Source organism: Brachyistius frenatus, unplaced genomic scaffold (genome assembly GCF_029030835.1).
Source record: "Brachyistius frenatus isolate BFR_SWC_R1_liver_20210118 unplaced genomic scaffold, ASM2903083v1 Contig_21, whole genome shotgun sequence".
In the NCBI taxonomy this organism is placed as follows: Eukaryota; Metazoa; Chordata; class Actinopteri; family Embiotocidae; genus Brachyistius; species Brachyistius frenatus.
Genome location: NW_027210620.1, coordinates 1,373,767 through 1,390,810, shown reverse-complemented (window position 1 = coordinate 1,390,810; position 17,044 = coordinate 1,373,767). Strand labels below are relative to the sequence as shown.

Below are 17,044 nucleotides of genomic sequence, written 5' to 3'. Positions count from 1 at the left end.
CTATTTTAAAGTCTCGCCAAAAGCTGCGGCCGTTTCATGTTTCTCGGTCTCGTGCGGTTTTTTTTGGTTGTTTTTTTTTTTGTATTTTTTAACATCAAATTAGCGAAAGCTGCCAAACTTAGTTCTCCGGGGCTGAAGTGATAAGACATTACCTCACCGGACGAGATCATTTAGAGAATCGACTAATTGTTGAAGTCATTTCTTCAGCAAAAAAAACAAAAAACAACAAGATTTTTGTTGTTTTTTGTTGTTGTTTCCTACTACCTCAATATGACAGTTTGCTGCTCTCCTCTGTTTTACATTGTAATAATCATATTTTTAACTGTTGGACAAAACAAGACTCAGAGGCGAAATAATGCTGTTTGTCTTTTTCACCATTTTCGGATAGTTTATAGACTAAATGACTGATCAAACTCCGGTGAACAGATAATTGAAATACTCTTCGGTTTCAGCCGATCCCCAGTTCGTTCCTGTCACGTGTTCGCGTCAGTGTTGCATCCCAGTCGCGGCGCAAAGCCTCCTTTTGTCTCATAAGACTATTAACGAGCGGCAATATTTGAAACACCCCGGAAGGTCATTTAACGACACTTTTCAATGGCTAAAACCGCCGGGCCATCTGGATGACAAAAACAAAACAAAAAAAAAGTGGCTGTTGCACAAAATAAAAAGGCTTTTCAAAGTTGCACCTGGACAGGAAACAAGTTAATCATCTTTTTTGTATTGTTTCGGCAGATGCATTTATCTAATCTGCATGATTATGGGGAGTTTTAGGATTCGGAAGCACCTTCCAAAACAGATGTAAAGTGTTGGTGAATAACGAGATTTCCTTTTCTTTTTATTTAACAAACAGACGCTTAGCCTCGAACGCGAGGGGGACGGACTGAGAGCGGCGAAAAGCCCGGTTTGAGTCATTATAAAAAGAAAATAATGAACAAAAGCCTAAAGTAGATTGCCAATTCAAAACAGCTGAAATACCGCGAGCCTCTCTAGACGCTCCCGGATGAGAAAGCGTGATTTTGAAGCGACATCAGAGTTTAGTCTGGGTTAAATAAATCTGGTCTGAACCTCAGTGTGTGTGTGTGTGCAGCAGATCCTAAGTGCATGCTAAAACAAAATATATATATATATATAACCACAGAAATGTGGTTTAAATGGCTATTATTCGTACCCAAGACAGGAAAAACTCCCTTTTTTTGGTCCCTCATTATCTACCTGTCAGAAACCATCGCTCCCCGAAGCCTGTATTGCCAAAATGCCACCAGAACACCTCGTCTGAAACGCCTTATTGGTCGTTTTACGGGACAACACTTTTCAGCTTGCTGGACGCACGTCGTCAGGGACGCCTCGAACCCAGGTCAAGCCGGTCAACGGCTGCACTTTCCCCGCTCCCGCCAGCCCTGCCCCACACAATGCATCCACTCTAAATCCCATCTTTTGTGGTCCTCCCCGTGTCTTCAGTGTGGCTGCAACGTCATGTCTCAGACACGCTGCTCCACCGTCTCAAACTTGCTTCCACGTGCACTCACAAACAAAGAAAAACAACAACAACAACAAAAATACGGTTTAGAAATGTCTCAAACAAACAAAGCATAAAATAGCCCGTGTTTCAGTCGCTTGGTGCAAAGCACAGATGCCTTTTGTCATCTGTTACTATGACCATAACAGCTGAAAGCAGATAAAGCCATGCTTCAAGCAGCACCGGTTGTTATGTTGTTGTTTTTTTGTGTTTTTTTTTTTTTTTTTTTTTTTTTTTTGCTTCATGGAGAGTAAAGTCTTACAAGTATTGAACGTGAGCTTCAAATCCACAACATAAAGAAAGCGTCTGATCAGTGTGATCCCCTGAAACGACAATAGACTAGCAGGGCACGTGCTTTCAACACCCACAGCCCCAAACTCTGCAGCACTAGCAGGACTTGGACTAGACAATAGAGAAGGCAGACGAACATAAGACCTGTCCTGAGAACAATAGTTTCAGACAGGTCGGAGGAGCTTCACAGCAGATTAAACCTCTGCAGAGCCCTTCTTCACCCCCGCAGTTTTTTTAAGTTTTTCATTAAGACAGACTGAAAGATAGACACTTTTTTTTGTTGTTTTGTTTTTGTTGTTGTTGTTGCTTTCATCAGACCTACTTTGTGCACCTCTAAACAAAGATTTTACCTCTAAAGAATAATGACCGCAAGGCGCAGAGAGCTCTTACCGGGCAGTCCGGGCTGTTTCCGTCGCCGCTCCTTTGTGTTTATATTCCGTTTTTTTTCTGACGATCCGCTCGCGCGTCTCACGGACACAAATCTCGACCTGACTTCCATGCGCTCGCGACCGGGACCACGCGCTCAGGGGGGGAGCGCTCGGGATACGGCGCGTGACGTCACGGCGAGAATGGAAAGCCGGTCGAAAAAAAAAAAAAAAAAAAATCTTTCCAAAATCAATAGTCACGCGGGCGTAACGTGGTTATATACGACATCGGGTATAACGTAGAGAGTTGACGTTTTCTTGGTTTTTTTTATTATTATTATTATTTATTCGCAGTTATTGTACAGTATCTCTGTTGTCATAATTTCTCATAAAAACTATAGTTTGTGGTCAATAACGTTTGGACTGTGTAACTCGTCCTCAAATGCCAAATGTGATCAAAACTGTGAACACACCTTTTTTTTTTTTTTTTTTTATTTATTTGTTTTGGTCTTTATCTGAGACTTCAGAACCAACTTCGGCCCATTCATGTTCAAGCTTACAAGGCATCCATCCGACTGCTTTCCGAGGTTTCTATGTACTTACACCAAGTCCCCGGCAGCAACGTTCGAGAAGAAAATCCTGCTAGAAATAGATTTGAAAGTGTGATTTGGTGTTTTTGAAGTGTTTCTAGAACAATTTTTAAGCAATTCAGAAAGAGGAATTCCCTCTTTTGTCCAGAAAACAAGCATAGAAACTGAAATGTGTTCACATTACTGCCAGTTACATTGGGAGTATCTTCCATGACGATTTCCGGCTGAGGTCAAAGTTTTATTACGATTGACGTTTAAAGGCTTTCCGGCATGAATAGGCTTACCTGGTCTCCTTTGGGAGCTTTTACTACGTAGACATATTTCAATGCTGACCATGTTACCTTTCAGTAGTCGGGAGGAAGAGGAGTGCCTCGTCTGACCGTCATCACACCTGAAAATGCCCCTGTCCGTCACTTTTATCCAGATGTTGCATCATTTATGTGGCTGCACCCACACTGCAGCATGAACCCCCCCCCCCCCACCACCACCACCACCACCACATCTGAATACGTAGTCGTAGTGGAAGTTTTTTTTTATGACAAGAACAAGGAGACAAATTCAAGAAGAAACATTTTTTTTTTTTTATATTTCAAAAAGAATCTAGGAACATAATGGAAAAAAACCAAACACTGGGTCTGAACATCCAGACAATTGAGATCCAAAAATACATTTTCTTAGGAAATATTAATTATATACAAAACGTAAAAATTTATATTTTAGTTTGGGTCCCTCAACAGGATGACCCCATTTTTTTTTTTTTAACGTTTTATTAATAAAAATAAACTTTTAAATATTTAACCCACCCATAACTTCAGCTGAGGCAGTTTTTAACATTGAAATCAAACGAGATTCCAAACAACTTAATACATTTTGCATTTGCATGCAACAACTGTACACCCTTAAGTCTTGAACTTGCATAAAAAAAAAAAAGGCCAAAAAAAAAAAGTCTGTGATTCAAACTTTAAGCGCGAGAGCTCTGCAGCTGTGCGAGTCTCTGCTTTAGAAGTTCACTTTTCCTCCTCAGCTGCTCTTTGAGCGAGAGGAGTCTCTGTTCGTCCGACTGCATGCTGTAAATGCACTCCGTGGCCTTCTTCAGGATCACCACCTTGGCCGCCTTCTCGTTGTTGGCCACCTCGGGGATCTCGTCCCGCAGGGCGAAGAAGCTCAACTTGAGCTCGTTCCTCCTCTGGCGCTCCAGCACGTTGTGAGTCCTTCTCTTGTCGTAGTCTTCGGTGTCGGACGTCCGGGGGCTCGAACACTTGCGGTTGCTGCTGATCTGTTTGAGGACCCTGCTGTGGCTGCTGCCGCCTCCTAATCCTCCTCCTCCTCCTCCTCCGCCGCCGCCGCTCTCCAGCTTCAGCCTCTTGACCGCCGGCTGCTCGTGCCTCATGGATGGATGGGCGGCGTAATTATGCTGGTGGGTGGAGACGTGGCACCTCTTCAGCACCAGCGGGCTCGGGTGCCGGGTCTCCAGCGGGCCGGGGTCGCACCGTCTCACCGCCTGCCTCTTCTCCACGGTGACCACGTCGATCTCCTCCTCTTCCTCCTGGTCCTCTTCTTCCTCCTCCTCCTCCTCCTCGTCGTCGTCGTCGTCGTCTCCATCCTCATCTTCTGTAAAAAAAAATTAAAAAAAACGGCACAAACGGAAGCAGCACAGTCACTCTTCTGCATCCACGTCAGGGTTGTAACTCTAAATGCGTGCCACAGCAGGAAGAGGGGTAGGGAAAGGGGGAGGGGAGGGGGAGGGAGAGCGGGGGAGGGTGGGGTTGGGGGTGGGGGTGGGGGGAGTGCTACAATCTCTGCAGACCATTTGCCACTCTCCTTCCACATCAGTTGATTACTTAACATGCAGCCAAACCCTCCAGCTACACACCCAGCAGCGGACCACATGACCCCGGGGCGGAACTGGCAGCGCGTTTCTCTCTTAACTCCTGTCTGGAAATCTCACTGCAGATCTAAAAAAAAAAAAAAGCACCTAAACCTCATTTTAAAACCCCATTTTGCTCGGTATTAGCGGAGCATAACGGTGTGGCATATAACACTCTACGGCGTGCACAAGCTTTGCTCACTCAGCAGAGGGAAATTCCTTGTTGCACGGAGGGGAGGGGAGGGGAGGGGAGGGAAAAGGAGGAGGAGGAGGAGGAGGAGGAGGAGGGGGGGGGGGGCGCGCCTTGCATGACTTTCTTACCTGAGTCACTACAACTGCTGCTGCTGCCGCTGCTGTTCGGCGGCGTGTCCAGTCCCAAATCCTTACTGGGCGGCGTCCCCGCGCTCTGCTTGGGCGTCTCGGCTATCGGATACGGGAAAACCACCGACGGGTCGATGCACTCCGACGCGGACGTGTTCAGGTCTTGCAGGTAGCTGCTGTTGAGCCTCCACGCAGCGGCTTCGGCGGGCTCCGCCGCGTCGCCGGCGGCCGACTCCTTCCTGGCAGCGTGCAGGGAGGCGAGCCGCTCGGAGACCACCTTCTCCAGCTTGGCCGCGGCGGAGAAGCCGCTCCACATGCAGTCCTGGATGATGATGGACTTGAGGAAGGTCTGGGAGTAGTCGGCGTCGCAGATGATGCTCTGGTTGACCACGTCGTCCCCCAGGAACTCGGTCACCATCTCCAGCTGATCCGCGGTGGAGGGGAAGATGCTGGACAGGGACGGCCGGCGGCTCGGGGAGAGGGGAGGGGTCGGCAGCAGTTCAAATTTCTTCCAGATGTCTTCGCTCGGTGCCGGAGGCTGAAGCTGTTGAGGGTAAAAATCCTCCTCCTCGTTGTCGTAGTAGAAATACGGCTGGAGAGAGTCGTAGTCGTAGTCGTAGTTTTTACTCGCCAAACTTGAATTCAGCGGCATGATGTCTCCGATTTTTCTCTTCTTCTGGCGAAGCTGGTCGAAGGAGAAACAAAAAAAAAACAAAAAAAACCGGGTGATTAGTTTCAGGTTCAGCCGGCGGAGAGCAGCTGCTTGGCACCGATCCTGTAAGCAACATCACATGGTCCACTCCAAAACACTCTTTTGCACGCCTTGCATGCATGCATGCACCGCTGCTGCTGCAGCAGGTGTTGTAATTGGGGGAACCGATGGTAAACCTTCACTAAACTGTGACTGACGTTCAACTCGCACGCTTTGTGTGTGTGTGTGTGTGTGTGTGTGTGTGTGTGTGTGTGTGTTGAACCTAAAAGTGCCGTAGGAGGCTGCAGGAACCCGGTCCGCGGCTTACCTTTCAGATTTTAAACCTGTAGGCGAAAGAAGACGGGGCGATCTCGACCCGAGAGGCGCAAAAAAAAAGGGGGCAGGAAAGTTATTCCAGTGCGACAGTAACATTAAATCCTTCCACGGAGGCGTTGCGGCGGCTTTCTTTCTTTCTTCTTTTTTCTTTTTTTTTTCTTTCTCTTTTTAGTCAGGCTGTTGTGAAAAGCATGCATGCAGAGATGAGAGGCTGCAGCAGCGACCCGGTGAGGACGACGCGCACTCTGTCATGAGCAGCGTGAGAATCACAGCTGAGCGCTCCGCCGGCTCCAATATGAACGACCGCAGCACTCCTCCCCCAACGCCGAACATCTCTTTGTCCTTCCGCCCTTTTCCCGCGAAACACTCGCCGCCGTTGGAAATCTCACACCCCCCGAAAACGCGCACTCGCTATTGTCACCCAAAATATCCCCCGCGCTCCGGTGCGTCCGACCGACGCTTCAAACGCGCACGTTCGCCGGTGCATTTAGCCGCTTTCCTCGTATTTTCTCTCTTCGGGGTCTACTTCGGTCAAAAGAAGTGGGAGGGGTCATAGTAGAGTCGAGCACTGCTTCCATTGACGGCATGCAAAAAATACTAAGTAGTAGTGACACATAATTAGGTTGTTATTTTTTTTTTTACTACTACCCCGCCAAAAAAAAAAAAAAAAAAAAAAAAAAAATGCACATAAACAACACCATGTTTTCTCGTGAAAATCCGCGAAGCCTCGCAGAAAATATAGACCCCCCCCCTCCCTCCCTCACACACACACACACACACACACAACATAACGGATCTACAAATCAGGGCCGCAGCCTTATAAAAAAAAAACATTTAATTTATCACCCCCCCCCCCACCCCCAAGACAACAAGCGTTTGCATTTTAATCTCAAATGCACGCAAATATCTGCAGAATAAGTAGCGCGTGTTTGTCGAGGTTTTGGACAGTTTTTGTGCAAAAGAGTTTTGACAATATTTGCACATCGGAGCTCACAGGTGCAGGCAGCTTTACCTCGGTCTGCCTTGCAGCCCACCGGCAGGAGCAGGTGATTTCAACAAGGGCGGCATAAATAACTGCAGTTTGTCACGACACACATTTTTTTTTTTTTGATGCAGACATTAACCCCTAACCGTGTAATGGTCGGTCGATTTTGAGGTTGGACCAAGTTGGCACCAATTACCTGCAGGGAAGGAGGCAATTAAAGGAATCAGATGGGCGCCGCCGTTTGGTTTCGGAGGTGTCCTCTTCTGGCTGTGCAGGTGGGGAAGGAAGGGAAGAGGAGGAGGAGGAGGAGGGGGTGGGGTGTGGGGGTGGAGGGAGGGGTGGTGGGAGGTGGTGGTGGTGGTGGGGGGGGGAGATTGGACGGGCTTAGAGCGCCCTCTGCTGTTTGTGGCGCCGCAGGTTTGGACGGCAGCCAGGTGGGTGCAGGGTCACAGCAGAGAAGGTGAACGCTAAAGTCCACGAACCGGGAGATTATTTATTGAAAATGGATCAAAGGAAAGAGGACCGGCGGAGGGTTGGTAACACTTTTAAGAGCTCGGTGACAAAATAGTACAATTCAGTGGGTTAGTGGAGCTTTTTTTTTTTTTTTTTTAATTTTTTTATCAAGGTTACTGGGTCACTTCATTAAAAAAAACACTTCTGGAAATGCATTCAATGACAAATTTAATTAGGTATTCAGCCTTTTGACAAAATCGGCTGCTATTTATAATCAGCTGGAAAAAAAAGATTTGGAAAAAAAAAAAAGATACTAATTCCCAACATGAGCTTCAACAATGCAAAAAAATAAAATAAAAAAAAATGGAATTATTATAAATATGCTCAGTAGGGTTTAAATAAAATCGTACTAATTGAATTAAACACAATACCATGTGGAGTATGTACAAGCATTTATTAATTGCGGCGTTTTGACTTTATTAACTGAATCACAAGAAGTCACTTTGTGCTTCAAAGCTTTTAAACAAATGGAGGGAAGGCCGAAGGAGGGGAGCGAACAAGCGGAGACAGGAAGTCTGAAAAAGGAAAACGTCCGTGAGTTCCTCTTGTTTTCGGAAAGTGGAAAAAGAAAAATCCCCAAACTGAAATGTCACCCTCCTCTTCTCGCTGTGGGAAGCAGCGTGGAGGATAGCGATCGTAACCTCCAGATTCATGTCTTCTGGTCTTGGGTGTTTATCGACGCCGGATGTTTCTTGTGTTTCAGAGAGCCGGCTGGAGATACAGAGGGAAGCTTTGAGAGCGGCTGGCATCATTTCCTGTGTAAGTGGAGACTGAAGGTGCTCGGGACAGGTTTGATTTGATTTCTTTTTTTTGTTGTTTTTTCTCACTCAAACTGGTTCCGCCAACTCTGATTGACGCAATCTAGTACAGGACATGGCTGAGGGAGAAGATTTTTTTAAGCTTTTCTGAAACCGATGGTGAACACTGTCGAGTTCTTTCTAAATCTGAATCATAAAGGTCAAAGGTCACCTTCAGGAGGATCTGCCTAAGCCTTTTTTCTCTGATGTATAGAGCTGTACTTTACAAACGATCGTTTAACGCAGTGCAATCAATTTGAACAGTACCTGATTGTAAATAATTCTGCAGACCGAGTTTAAAATCAAAACCTTTCTGCTAACTGTTTCCCGTTTGACAATCCTGGGTCGAGAAAACCACGTAGCAGTGAAGATTTTTTTTTTTTTTTAAATCACAAAATTCACTTGAAATTGTCGGCAATTCAACGCAATAGAGGCTGATTCATAGTTATAGCTCAAATGCAATTCAAAGTGCTTTAATATAAGACGTAAAGGATGTTTGCCAAGGAATTAAAAAGATAAAGATATGATAAGAAATATCTTTTCGACCAAAATCAAAGCATAAAAAGAAAATGAAAAGTAAAGGAGGAGGATCAAAGTGAAAACTAACGAGATTCGTGTTGACTTGTCTTAAGATGTATGACTATCTGTTTTAATCATGGTGTAACAGAAACACATCGCAGTCTTAATGGGTGCAACTAATTATTTTCAGTCCTGATCCATCTTTTGATTATTATTTAAATCACTCAGTCCTTCGTTTAGTTGAAAAATGTCAACAAAAAAAAGGAGAGAAGAACATCCATCATTATTATTAATGAAAGTGAGAAAGAAAAACAGCAGATTTGAACAAATTGTGTCAAATGTTGACGTTTTTAAATTACTTAAAGGATTCATCAGAATTGTTGTTTTGCGAGCAAAACTTACTTCAAAGTCTGAAATCTCTCCTATATTTACTTCCCAGCTTTTACATTTGCTTTCCATCATCACAGCTGAGAATTTGTGTGTTTCTGTATTTTTTTCACCCCGTAATCCTCCTTTATGATCACAGCTTTAGAGGTTAAATTAACACGTCTCTGACAGTAGATAATCAAAACTCAAAACCTTTCTAATTGTTATCTGAAGGCCACTGAACTTGCCGGAAGTTCTTAAAGACTTGAAGCTGTTGTATTGGATTGCGTTACATTTGATAAGTGTACGTATTAAACTGGCAACTGAGAAATACAGTTCCAACCAAAAGCATCACAAACTAAGAATCTAGTGTCAACAGCATGAACGCAATTTGATTCCAATGTTTCGTATTTGATGTAAACTCGCACGTTTGTCTCGCTGCACCTGCCAGCAATGGTGCAAACGATGATGATGATGATGATGATGATGATGCACGAGTGTCTGAAGTCTCTACTTCGCTATACAATTTAACTGACCAGTGTTCGGGAACAGTAAATTAGAAAATGGCACCAAAATCACATGCAAACAGAAAGAAAACTCATCACGGTCGAACTCATTATATTCGACCAGAAATAGAAATGGAATAGAAATAAAACTACAATCCACACAGAAGTTGTTGTTTGTTTGGTTTTTTTTTTTTTTTTTAAAAATGCAACGATCTTTGCCCAAAGCACTTAAACCATCACTCTTTTTTTCCTCGGGATTTGCACACGTCCTTCCCATTGATTATACAGTTAGATCTACAATAGAACAGTTGAATTAGTCATGAGGCAGATCGATCACTTCAGACACCAACTGGTGTCTTTCCTCTGGACTCAGATGCTGCACTTTTGAACTTCCCTAATTGTAACCACAAATCCAACGATCTGTGACCTCACATACAGCGTTGTCAGCACACTCTGGTGACCGGGGGCGCAGAGGAAGTTACACCGATAAAAACCTTAAACTGCGGTGCTTCTATTTCTCTTGAATATTTTCTTTTCACGCCACTTTATATATTTTTTTCTACTCCACATTTCAGCGAGAAATACTGTAAAAAAAAAAAATATATATATATACAAATTCTTGCATTGAAAGTATGTGAGGCACTTGAGAATATGATGCTTAAACTACCTAACAAGTATATAAAAGCACAGACAGAAAAAGTCACTGGCAGCTTTATTTTTTTAGTTCTATTTTTTTCATCTAAGAAAACGCCAAACATTTAATAGTTCTAGCCTTTAAATTGTGTGAATTTGCAGTTTCTATTCAAATTATTTCAGTAATTTAAATTGATTTTTTTTATTTTTTTTTATTAATTTTGAACTTTCTGTGAGACATCACAGGCATTATGAATTTATCAAGAAAATAATCAACAGATTGATCCAAAATTTAAATCCATTTAAAACAGCTTAAAACAAAACAAAACAACAAAAACAACAACCCTGCTTAAACATGAATTCACGAGTCATATTCCAGTGATATGGTGCACCGGTCCCAATCTTCTAATGTTCCCCGATGACACTCTTACTTTAAGCGCAGGGCATTTATTCGCAATAGTTGTAACATGGTTGTTAGTATTTCTGCTTCAGTATAAGAACGGGAGTCATTTCCTCACCACCGGTGAGCAGCAGCGAGAGCAATCAGTCAAACTGCAGAAAAGTTGACGGGTGTTGGACGAGAGTTTGACAAAACGCCGCGCAGGCGCGCACAAACAGCACTTGGGAGCGCGTAATGAAGAGAGGACGGCTGATACGCACTGATACGGGACGGGACGGGGGGGGACCGGACACATCAGCAGACACGCGCTGGAGTGAATGGAGGGGGGGGGGGGGGGGGGGAGCTCCTCCTCGTGCCGCCGGAACACGATTCAGCACGAAGCCTCTGAACCAGGCAGAAAATCAATAGGTGTTTCAGCTCCGTCGGTGGGAGGAGGCTGCCGGCCGAGCAAGTCCACAACGGGAGCGCGGCGGATGTGTCAAGAGTACTCAGGAGCTAATTGTGTCATTAATTATTGATAGTGACAACAGACAGTTATTGACACAACCTGCTACAGATGATCTACAGTGCGCTCATGGCAACAGAGGGACAGGTTTTTTTTTTTTTTTTTTTAAACGTCAGGTTTGATTTGTTTTTGTTTTTTTTTCCTTTTGCAGAGAAAAGTTAAGAAAAAAAAAAAAAAAGTAGCCACCACAGACAATAACTACTGATTTCCTTCTTTGTCTTCACTGTGTCAGGGTCTAGTCTAATGTTTTATCCATTTTATCCTTTGACGCACACGCACACGCACACACGTCGTGCAAGTACAGCAAATCAATGTGCTGTATAGCCACATACTCGTTGAATGCCACGCCGTACACGGTGTCCCCGTTCCTGCTTTTTTAGTGACATTTCATCACCGCGGTATCCCAGCAACACTGCCACCTTCATCACCTCCAAATCAAATGAGAAAATGAGATGACAGACGAAACACAAATTACGTGAAGAACTAACAGATTAGAAAAAAACCCAAACAAACACATTGTTATATATTCTAATAAATAACATTTAAAAAAAAAAAGGGGGGAAATCTATTTGATTCACTTTCCTTGTAAAGATATGTAAACAATAAAAACACGTGATCTGAAGGTCTTTGGTGGACTTTTTCCGGTTTTACAAAATGAAAGATTACACAATTCAATATTTGTTTTCGACCTGAGACTCGTTGGTCATGGCTCATTTTAAGTGATGAACAAATCAGAAATCTTCTCCCAACTTATAAAATAAAGTATAAAATATAAAAATGCAAAATGATGAAAATAAGATGATTTTAAGAGTAAGACTATAAATTATTCCCAGGTTGTTGTTCAGATCTGTAGATTCCCACTATGGCCACTAGAGAGCGAAGTATATCACCTGAAAACCCTCAATGGGGGGAAATAAAAGTATTTCACTTGTCAGAAGCAGTAATTATAACTCTTATTTAATCTACATTAAATTATTATTGTACTATTATTTCTGGTTTTAAAACGGTGTCTGACATTTAAGGTGAGAATTAAGTCTACTTAAAGTTATTTCATTCTAATCATTTGATGTAATATAAATGTGCAACTAAACGTATTGTGACGTATCCACAATAGTCTGTTTTTTACAAAAACAAAAAAAAAGAGTAAGATTTAGGAAGAAATTTAAAAACTCATAATTTATAATCTCCTGCTGTCAATACTGTCAGCATGTTGTGAAATGCTCTCTAAATGTCTGGCAGCCGAATGTGTTCAGAGCATCGAGTTCCTGGAGTCACAATTTGGCAAAATCACAATATCTTAATGAAAACTAATTCTAAAAGCAAATGGGGTTTATATTAGTGATATAGGGGACATCCGTTACCCTGAAAAACCCTTTGGTCCTCTGCTATTGTGAAACCATAAAAGAGGAAACCAAACTATGCATTAAAATAAATGTTGCAGGAGGCTTTAATAATCTAGGAAACTTGTGAACACTATTTTCTAAGATGTGGAAAATAAACAACACAACGGTTGCGTTCATGCCAGAATCAGAGATCGCATTAAAAGTTGCCAAATCTCACAACAGCTGGAAGAGCAAACAGCACTTCTAAATGAAAGCAGGTCCTCATATGGATGTAGTCGGAGACGCTGGGTGTTCCCACATCCATAAAGTGACAGTTAAAGTGACATATACAGAGTTATCTGATGACTCCTCTGTGCTTTGTTATACCAATCCCAGTTATAGTGTACTGCGTCGGAAATATGCAGCAATGCACCCACTAAATGTTTCCTTTCAAAATAAAACCACAGAAGGTTTATTTGGCATGAAAAACCCTGTGGGCAGTCAGCAGTAGTCACGAAACAGTCCTGACATTATAAAAGCGGTGGCATTTACCTCAAAACGTGCACTTGCAGGTATGAGCTCCTTAGCAAACATCTGACTCGAGTTACAGCAGCAGAGCAGAGGGATGTGTGCCAGTAAAAGACTGTGTCAACTGTTAAAACCACCGCAGAACCTCCCTCAGGCTCCAGTCAAAGGAACAAACAATGTTGTGTTTTGGCTGCAAATTTGCTCAGGCAGGCTGTACTCACGACACTTAACGTGCATTAACGGTTTAACAAAGTAAACAAAGCAATTTGGAAATTTGACAAAACGCTAAAAAATAGAACCGCAGTCAACTGTGATTGAAATCTTCACGGAAAGTCGGTAAGATGACCTTTAGTTAACATTTGTTAAGGCTCTTTGTTTGATTTTGTCAAACTGATGTTATTATTCTCACAAATAAACTTTAATGATCAGACGAAGGTTTCACAGCAGTATGTTTTTCCATAGGCGTAAGCACGGGGTCAAGTCCCCCCCAATACTGAGAAAATACCAATCTGTTCCTCTAATGTAGAGCAGAAAATCGTAAGCCTAAAGAATGTCGTCTAAAATATGAGAAAACATCGTACTATATCATACGTTTTTATTCATCCAAAGTATTTAAAAAACACTTATACTATGGCATGTCATTTAATAAAAGAGAAAAAAAAGCTAGTCTACTAGCAGAGACACAGTGGTACAATGGTTACTGCTGCTGCCTCGTAGTGAGAAGGTCATGGGCTCTAGTCCATCTGGAAGCAATGTATGTATGCCTCCCAAAAAAAAAAGGTCATACTGTAGCATGCCCTTTCTTTTTGTCCAAAAAAACCCGTAAGACTAGTATGTCTTCTAAAATATGAAAAAAAAAGGTCTTACCATAGTCTGTCGTCCAAAAAAAAAAAAATCATACGATAGTGCGATTTTTTTTCCCCCCATCCAAACAATCACAAAAAAAGGCAGTGAGAAGGTCATGGGATCGATTCCAGCTGGAAGCAATGTATGTATTTTGTCCCAAATTTTTTTTTTTAAAGCTTAAGACTATAGTATGTCATCTAAAATATGAAGAAAAAGTCATACCATGGTATGTCGTCCAAAACCTCATCCTATAGGATGACTTTTTTTTTCATCCAAAAAATATAAAATAAGTTATAATATGGCATGTTGTTAAATAAAAGAGAGAAAAAAACTATTCTATACAACAACAGGTACAGTGGTACAGTGATTAGTGCTGCTGCCTTGTATTGAGAAAGTCATGGGTTCGATTCCAGGTGGAGACATGTATGTATTCATCTAGAAAATTGAATATGAAGGAGGCATCTTACTATAGCATAAGTTATTTTTGATTCAAAATATTTAAAAATCAGTTGTACTGGCATGTCGTTAAATAAAAGAGAAAAAAAAAACTATGACAGAAACACAGACACAGTGGTACAGTGGTTACTGCTGATGCCTGGCAGCGAGAAAGTCATGGGATCATTTCCAGCTGGATGCAATGTATGTATTTGTCCAAAACCAAAAAAGTCACTCTAAAGTATGATTTTTTTTCGTCCCAAAAAATGTAAAAAGCTTAAGACCGTAGTATGTCGTCTAAAATATGAAGAAAAAGTCATACCATAGTATGTTGTCCAAAACCTCATGACTCATGACTTGTTTCGTCCACAAAAAAAAAAAAATCACAAAAAAGTCATACTATAGTGTGACTTTATTTGGTTTTGGACAAATACAAACATTGTGTCCAGCAGGAATCGATCCCATGACCTTCTCACTGCCAGGCATCAGCACTAACCACTGTACCACTGTGGCTGTACTTATGTTATAGTTTTTTTTTTCTCTTTTATTTATCAACATGCCATAGTACAACTTATTTAATATTTTTTGGATGAAAAAAAAGTCATACTATGGTATGACTTTTTCTTCATATTTTAGACGACATACTACAGTCTTAAGCTTGTTAAAATTTTTTGGGACAAAAAAGTCATACCATACTGTGACTTTCTTTGGTTTTGGACAAATGCATACATTGCATCCAGCTGGAGTCGATCCCATGACCTTCTCACTGCCAGGCATCAGCAGTAACCACTGATAGTTTTTTTTTCTCTTTTATTTAACGACATGCCATAGTATAACTGCTTTTTTAATATTTTGAATGAAAACTCATGCTATAGTATGATGACTCCTTCATATTTTAGACAGGTTTCAATTTTCTAGATGAATACATATATGTCTCCAGCTGGAATCAAACCCATGAATTTCTCAACACAATGCAGCAGCACTAACCACTGTACCACTGTGTCTGCGTTTCTGTCATAGTTTTTTTTTTCTCTTTTATTTAACAACATGCCATAGTATAACTTTATTTTATATTTTTTGGATGAAAAACAAGTCATCCTATAGGATGAGGTTTTGGACGACATACTGTGGTCTGACTTTTTCTTCATATTTTAGACGACATACTATAGTCTTAAGCTTTTTTTTGAACAAAAAAAGAGGGCATGACTTTTTTTTTGGGAGGGGGGGGGACAGTTAATTACATACATCGCTCCCAGCTGGACTCGAACCCATGACTTTCTCCCTGCGAGGCAGCAGCACTTACCACTCTACCACTGTCTTGTGTAGGATAGTCTTTTTTCTCTGTTTCATTAAATGACATACCGTATTATAACTATTTTAAATACTTTGGATGAATAAAAACTGACTTTGTATAGTCATAAATTCATAAATATTACGATTGCTATATTTTTGAGTTAGAGAGAGAAAAAAAACCAAAACAAGCATATTACAACCGAGAACAAATCCCACCAGTAGTTTGTAATAATGTTGCATTCATCTTATTGAACGTACAGGAGCTTTGTTATCCGGTGATACGGCTGTCTGGGCAGGAGAGTGAGGGTAGTCATTCCCTCGTGTGTTGTCCTGAGGATGCAGCGAGAGGCTGCTGGTGCTGCAGGCAGCTACGTTGGATTTAGAGAACTGCTTGACTGAAGCGCGACATAACCAGCGATGACGTCATACTGGGAGGGAGGACAGCGGCTCTCTTGGATGTAACCTGAAAAACAGTGTTTGGCAAGCTTTACTCAAGTGTACAAACAACAAATTATCCTAATTTAACAAATAAATATTTTTCCGTGCATTCTCCTTTTTTGGGGGGAATTTGATCTTGTCCATGGCTTTTCCTGAAGAGGTGGTTGCTTGTGGGCTCACATGGTTGACAAGTACAACCTCCTAAAACGAAACAAAAACAAGGGAGTTTGATGTATTTGGATTCAAATGTATTTAAGACAATCAGCATAGTATTTGCTATTTTCTGCAAATTCCTGCATGTAATGTAAAACAAAACAAAAAACACGCTTACAGAAGCTGTAATGACTCTGACAACAGTCACGGACTCCTCCAGGTTGTACGTGGAGTCCTGAGGATCAGGAATCGCAACAGAAATGTCTTCGACCTCCTCTCATAGCTTAAGTCTGGGCCTTTTTGCTGATCTGGAATCCTTGATGGATGTGGATGTGATGGGTGGTTGGGCAGCCCTCCAGGAAATAGTGCTGGAGCCAAATTCCACAGTTTCAGACGCCACACTTGCTTGTGTGCCTAGAAAAGTAAAAAATATGAATAAATTGCTTTTAATGGCTGAATCAGGACAGAATTCGTCCGTGAAGATTCCCAGTAATCTAAATCGTGGTCAATAGAAGTGTTATGCAAAGGCAACTGGACCCAAAGTTTATTCGTACATGATTATTGTGACCCAAAAGACTCACATGATGGCCAGACGGGTCTCAGATTACCTCGACTCTCAAGGTTTTAACAACGACACAAGAAGGACCTCGCTCCAGTAAGTCAGAACCAAAGAATCTGTTCACTGCATTTGAATAAAACTCATACCGACCATTATGGGAGATAAAATTACGAGACATGTTTTACTTGGTGTCTGCTATTTGAAACAGAAGTGTTATTATAAACAGATAACAAAATCCTCCCAGCATACATGTATTTTCTCTATCATTT

The 17,044-nt window shown here is 42.0% G+C and overlaps 1 protein-coding gene across 3 annotated transcripts in view; it reads right to left on the bottom strand.

Annotated features, from left to right (window-relative positions):
• Positions 1-3,526: 3,526 nt before the first annotated feature.
• LOC138619713 (transcriptional regulator Myc-like) overlaps positions 3,527-17,044 on the bottom strand; it is a 158,797-nt gene continuing 145,279 nt past the window's right edge. Inside the window, exons 2-4 of one of the 3 annotated variants that reach the window (XM_069696389.1) lie at positions 5,970-6,102; positions 4,951-5,635; positions 3,527-4,373 (exon numbers count right to left, since the gene is read on the bottom strand). In XM_069696389.1, the coding sequence (XP_069552490.1) occupies positions 3,724-4,373; positions 4,951-5,602 (1,302 nt within the window). In that variant the 5' untranslated portion in view covers positions 5,603-5,635; positions 5,970-6,102 and the 3' untranslated portion in view covers positions 3,527-3,723. Of the gene's footprint in view, positions 4,374-4,950; positions 5,636-5,969; positions 6,469-17,044 lie in introns of those variants that run through there. The other 2 variants (XM_069696390.1, XM_069696387.1) reach the window with 2 other exon arrangements.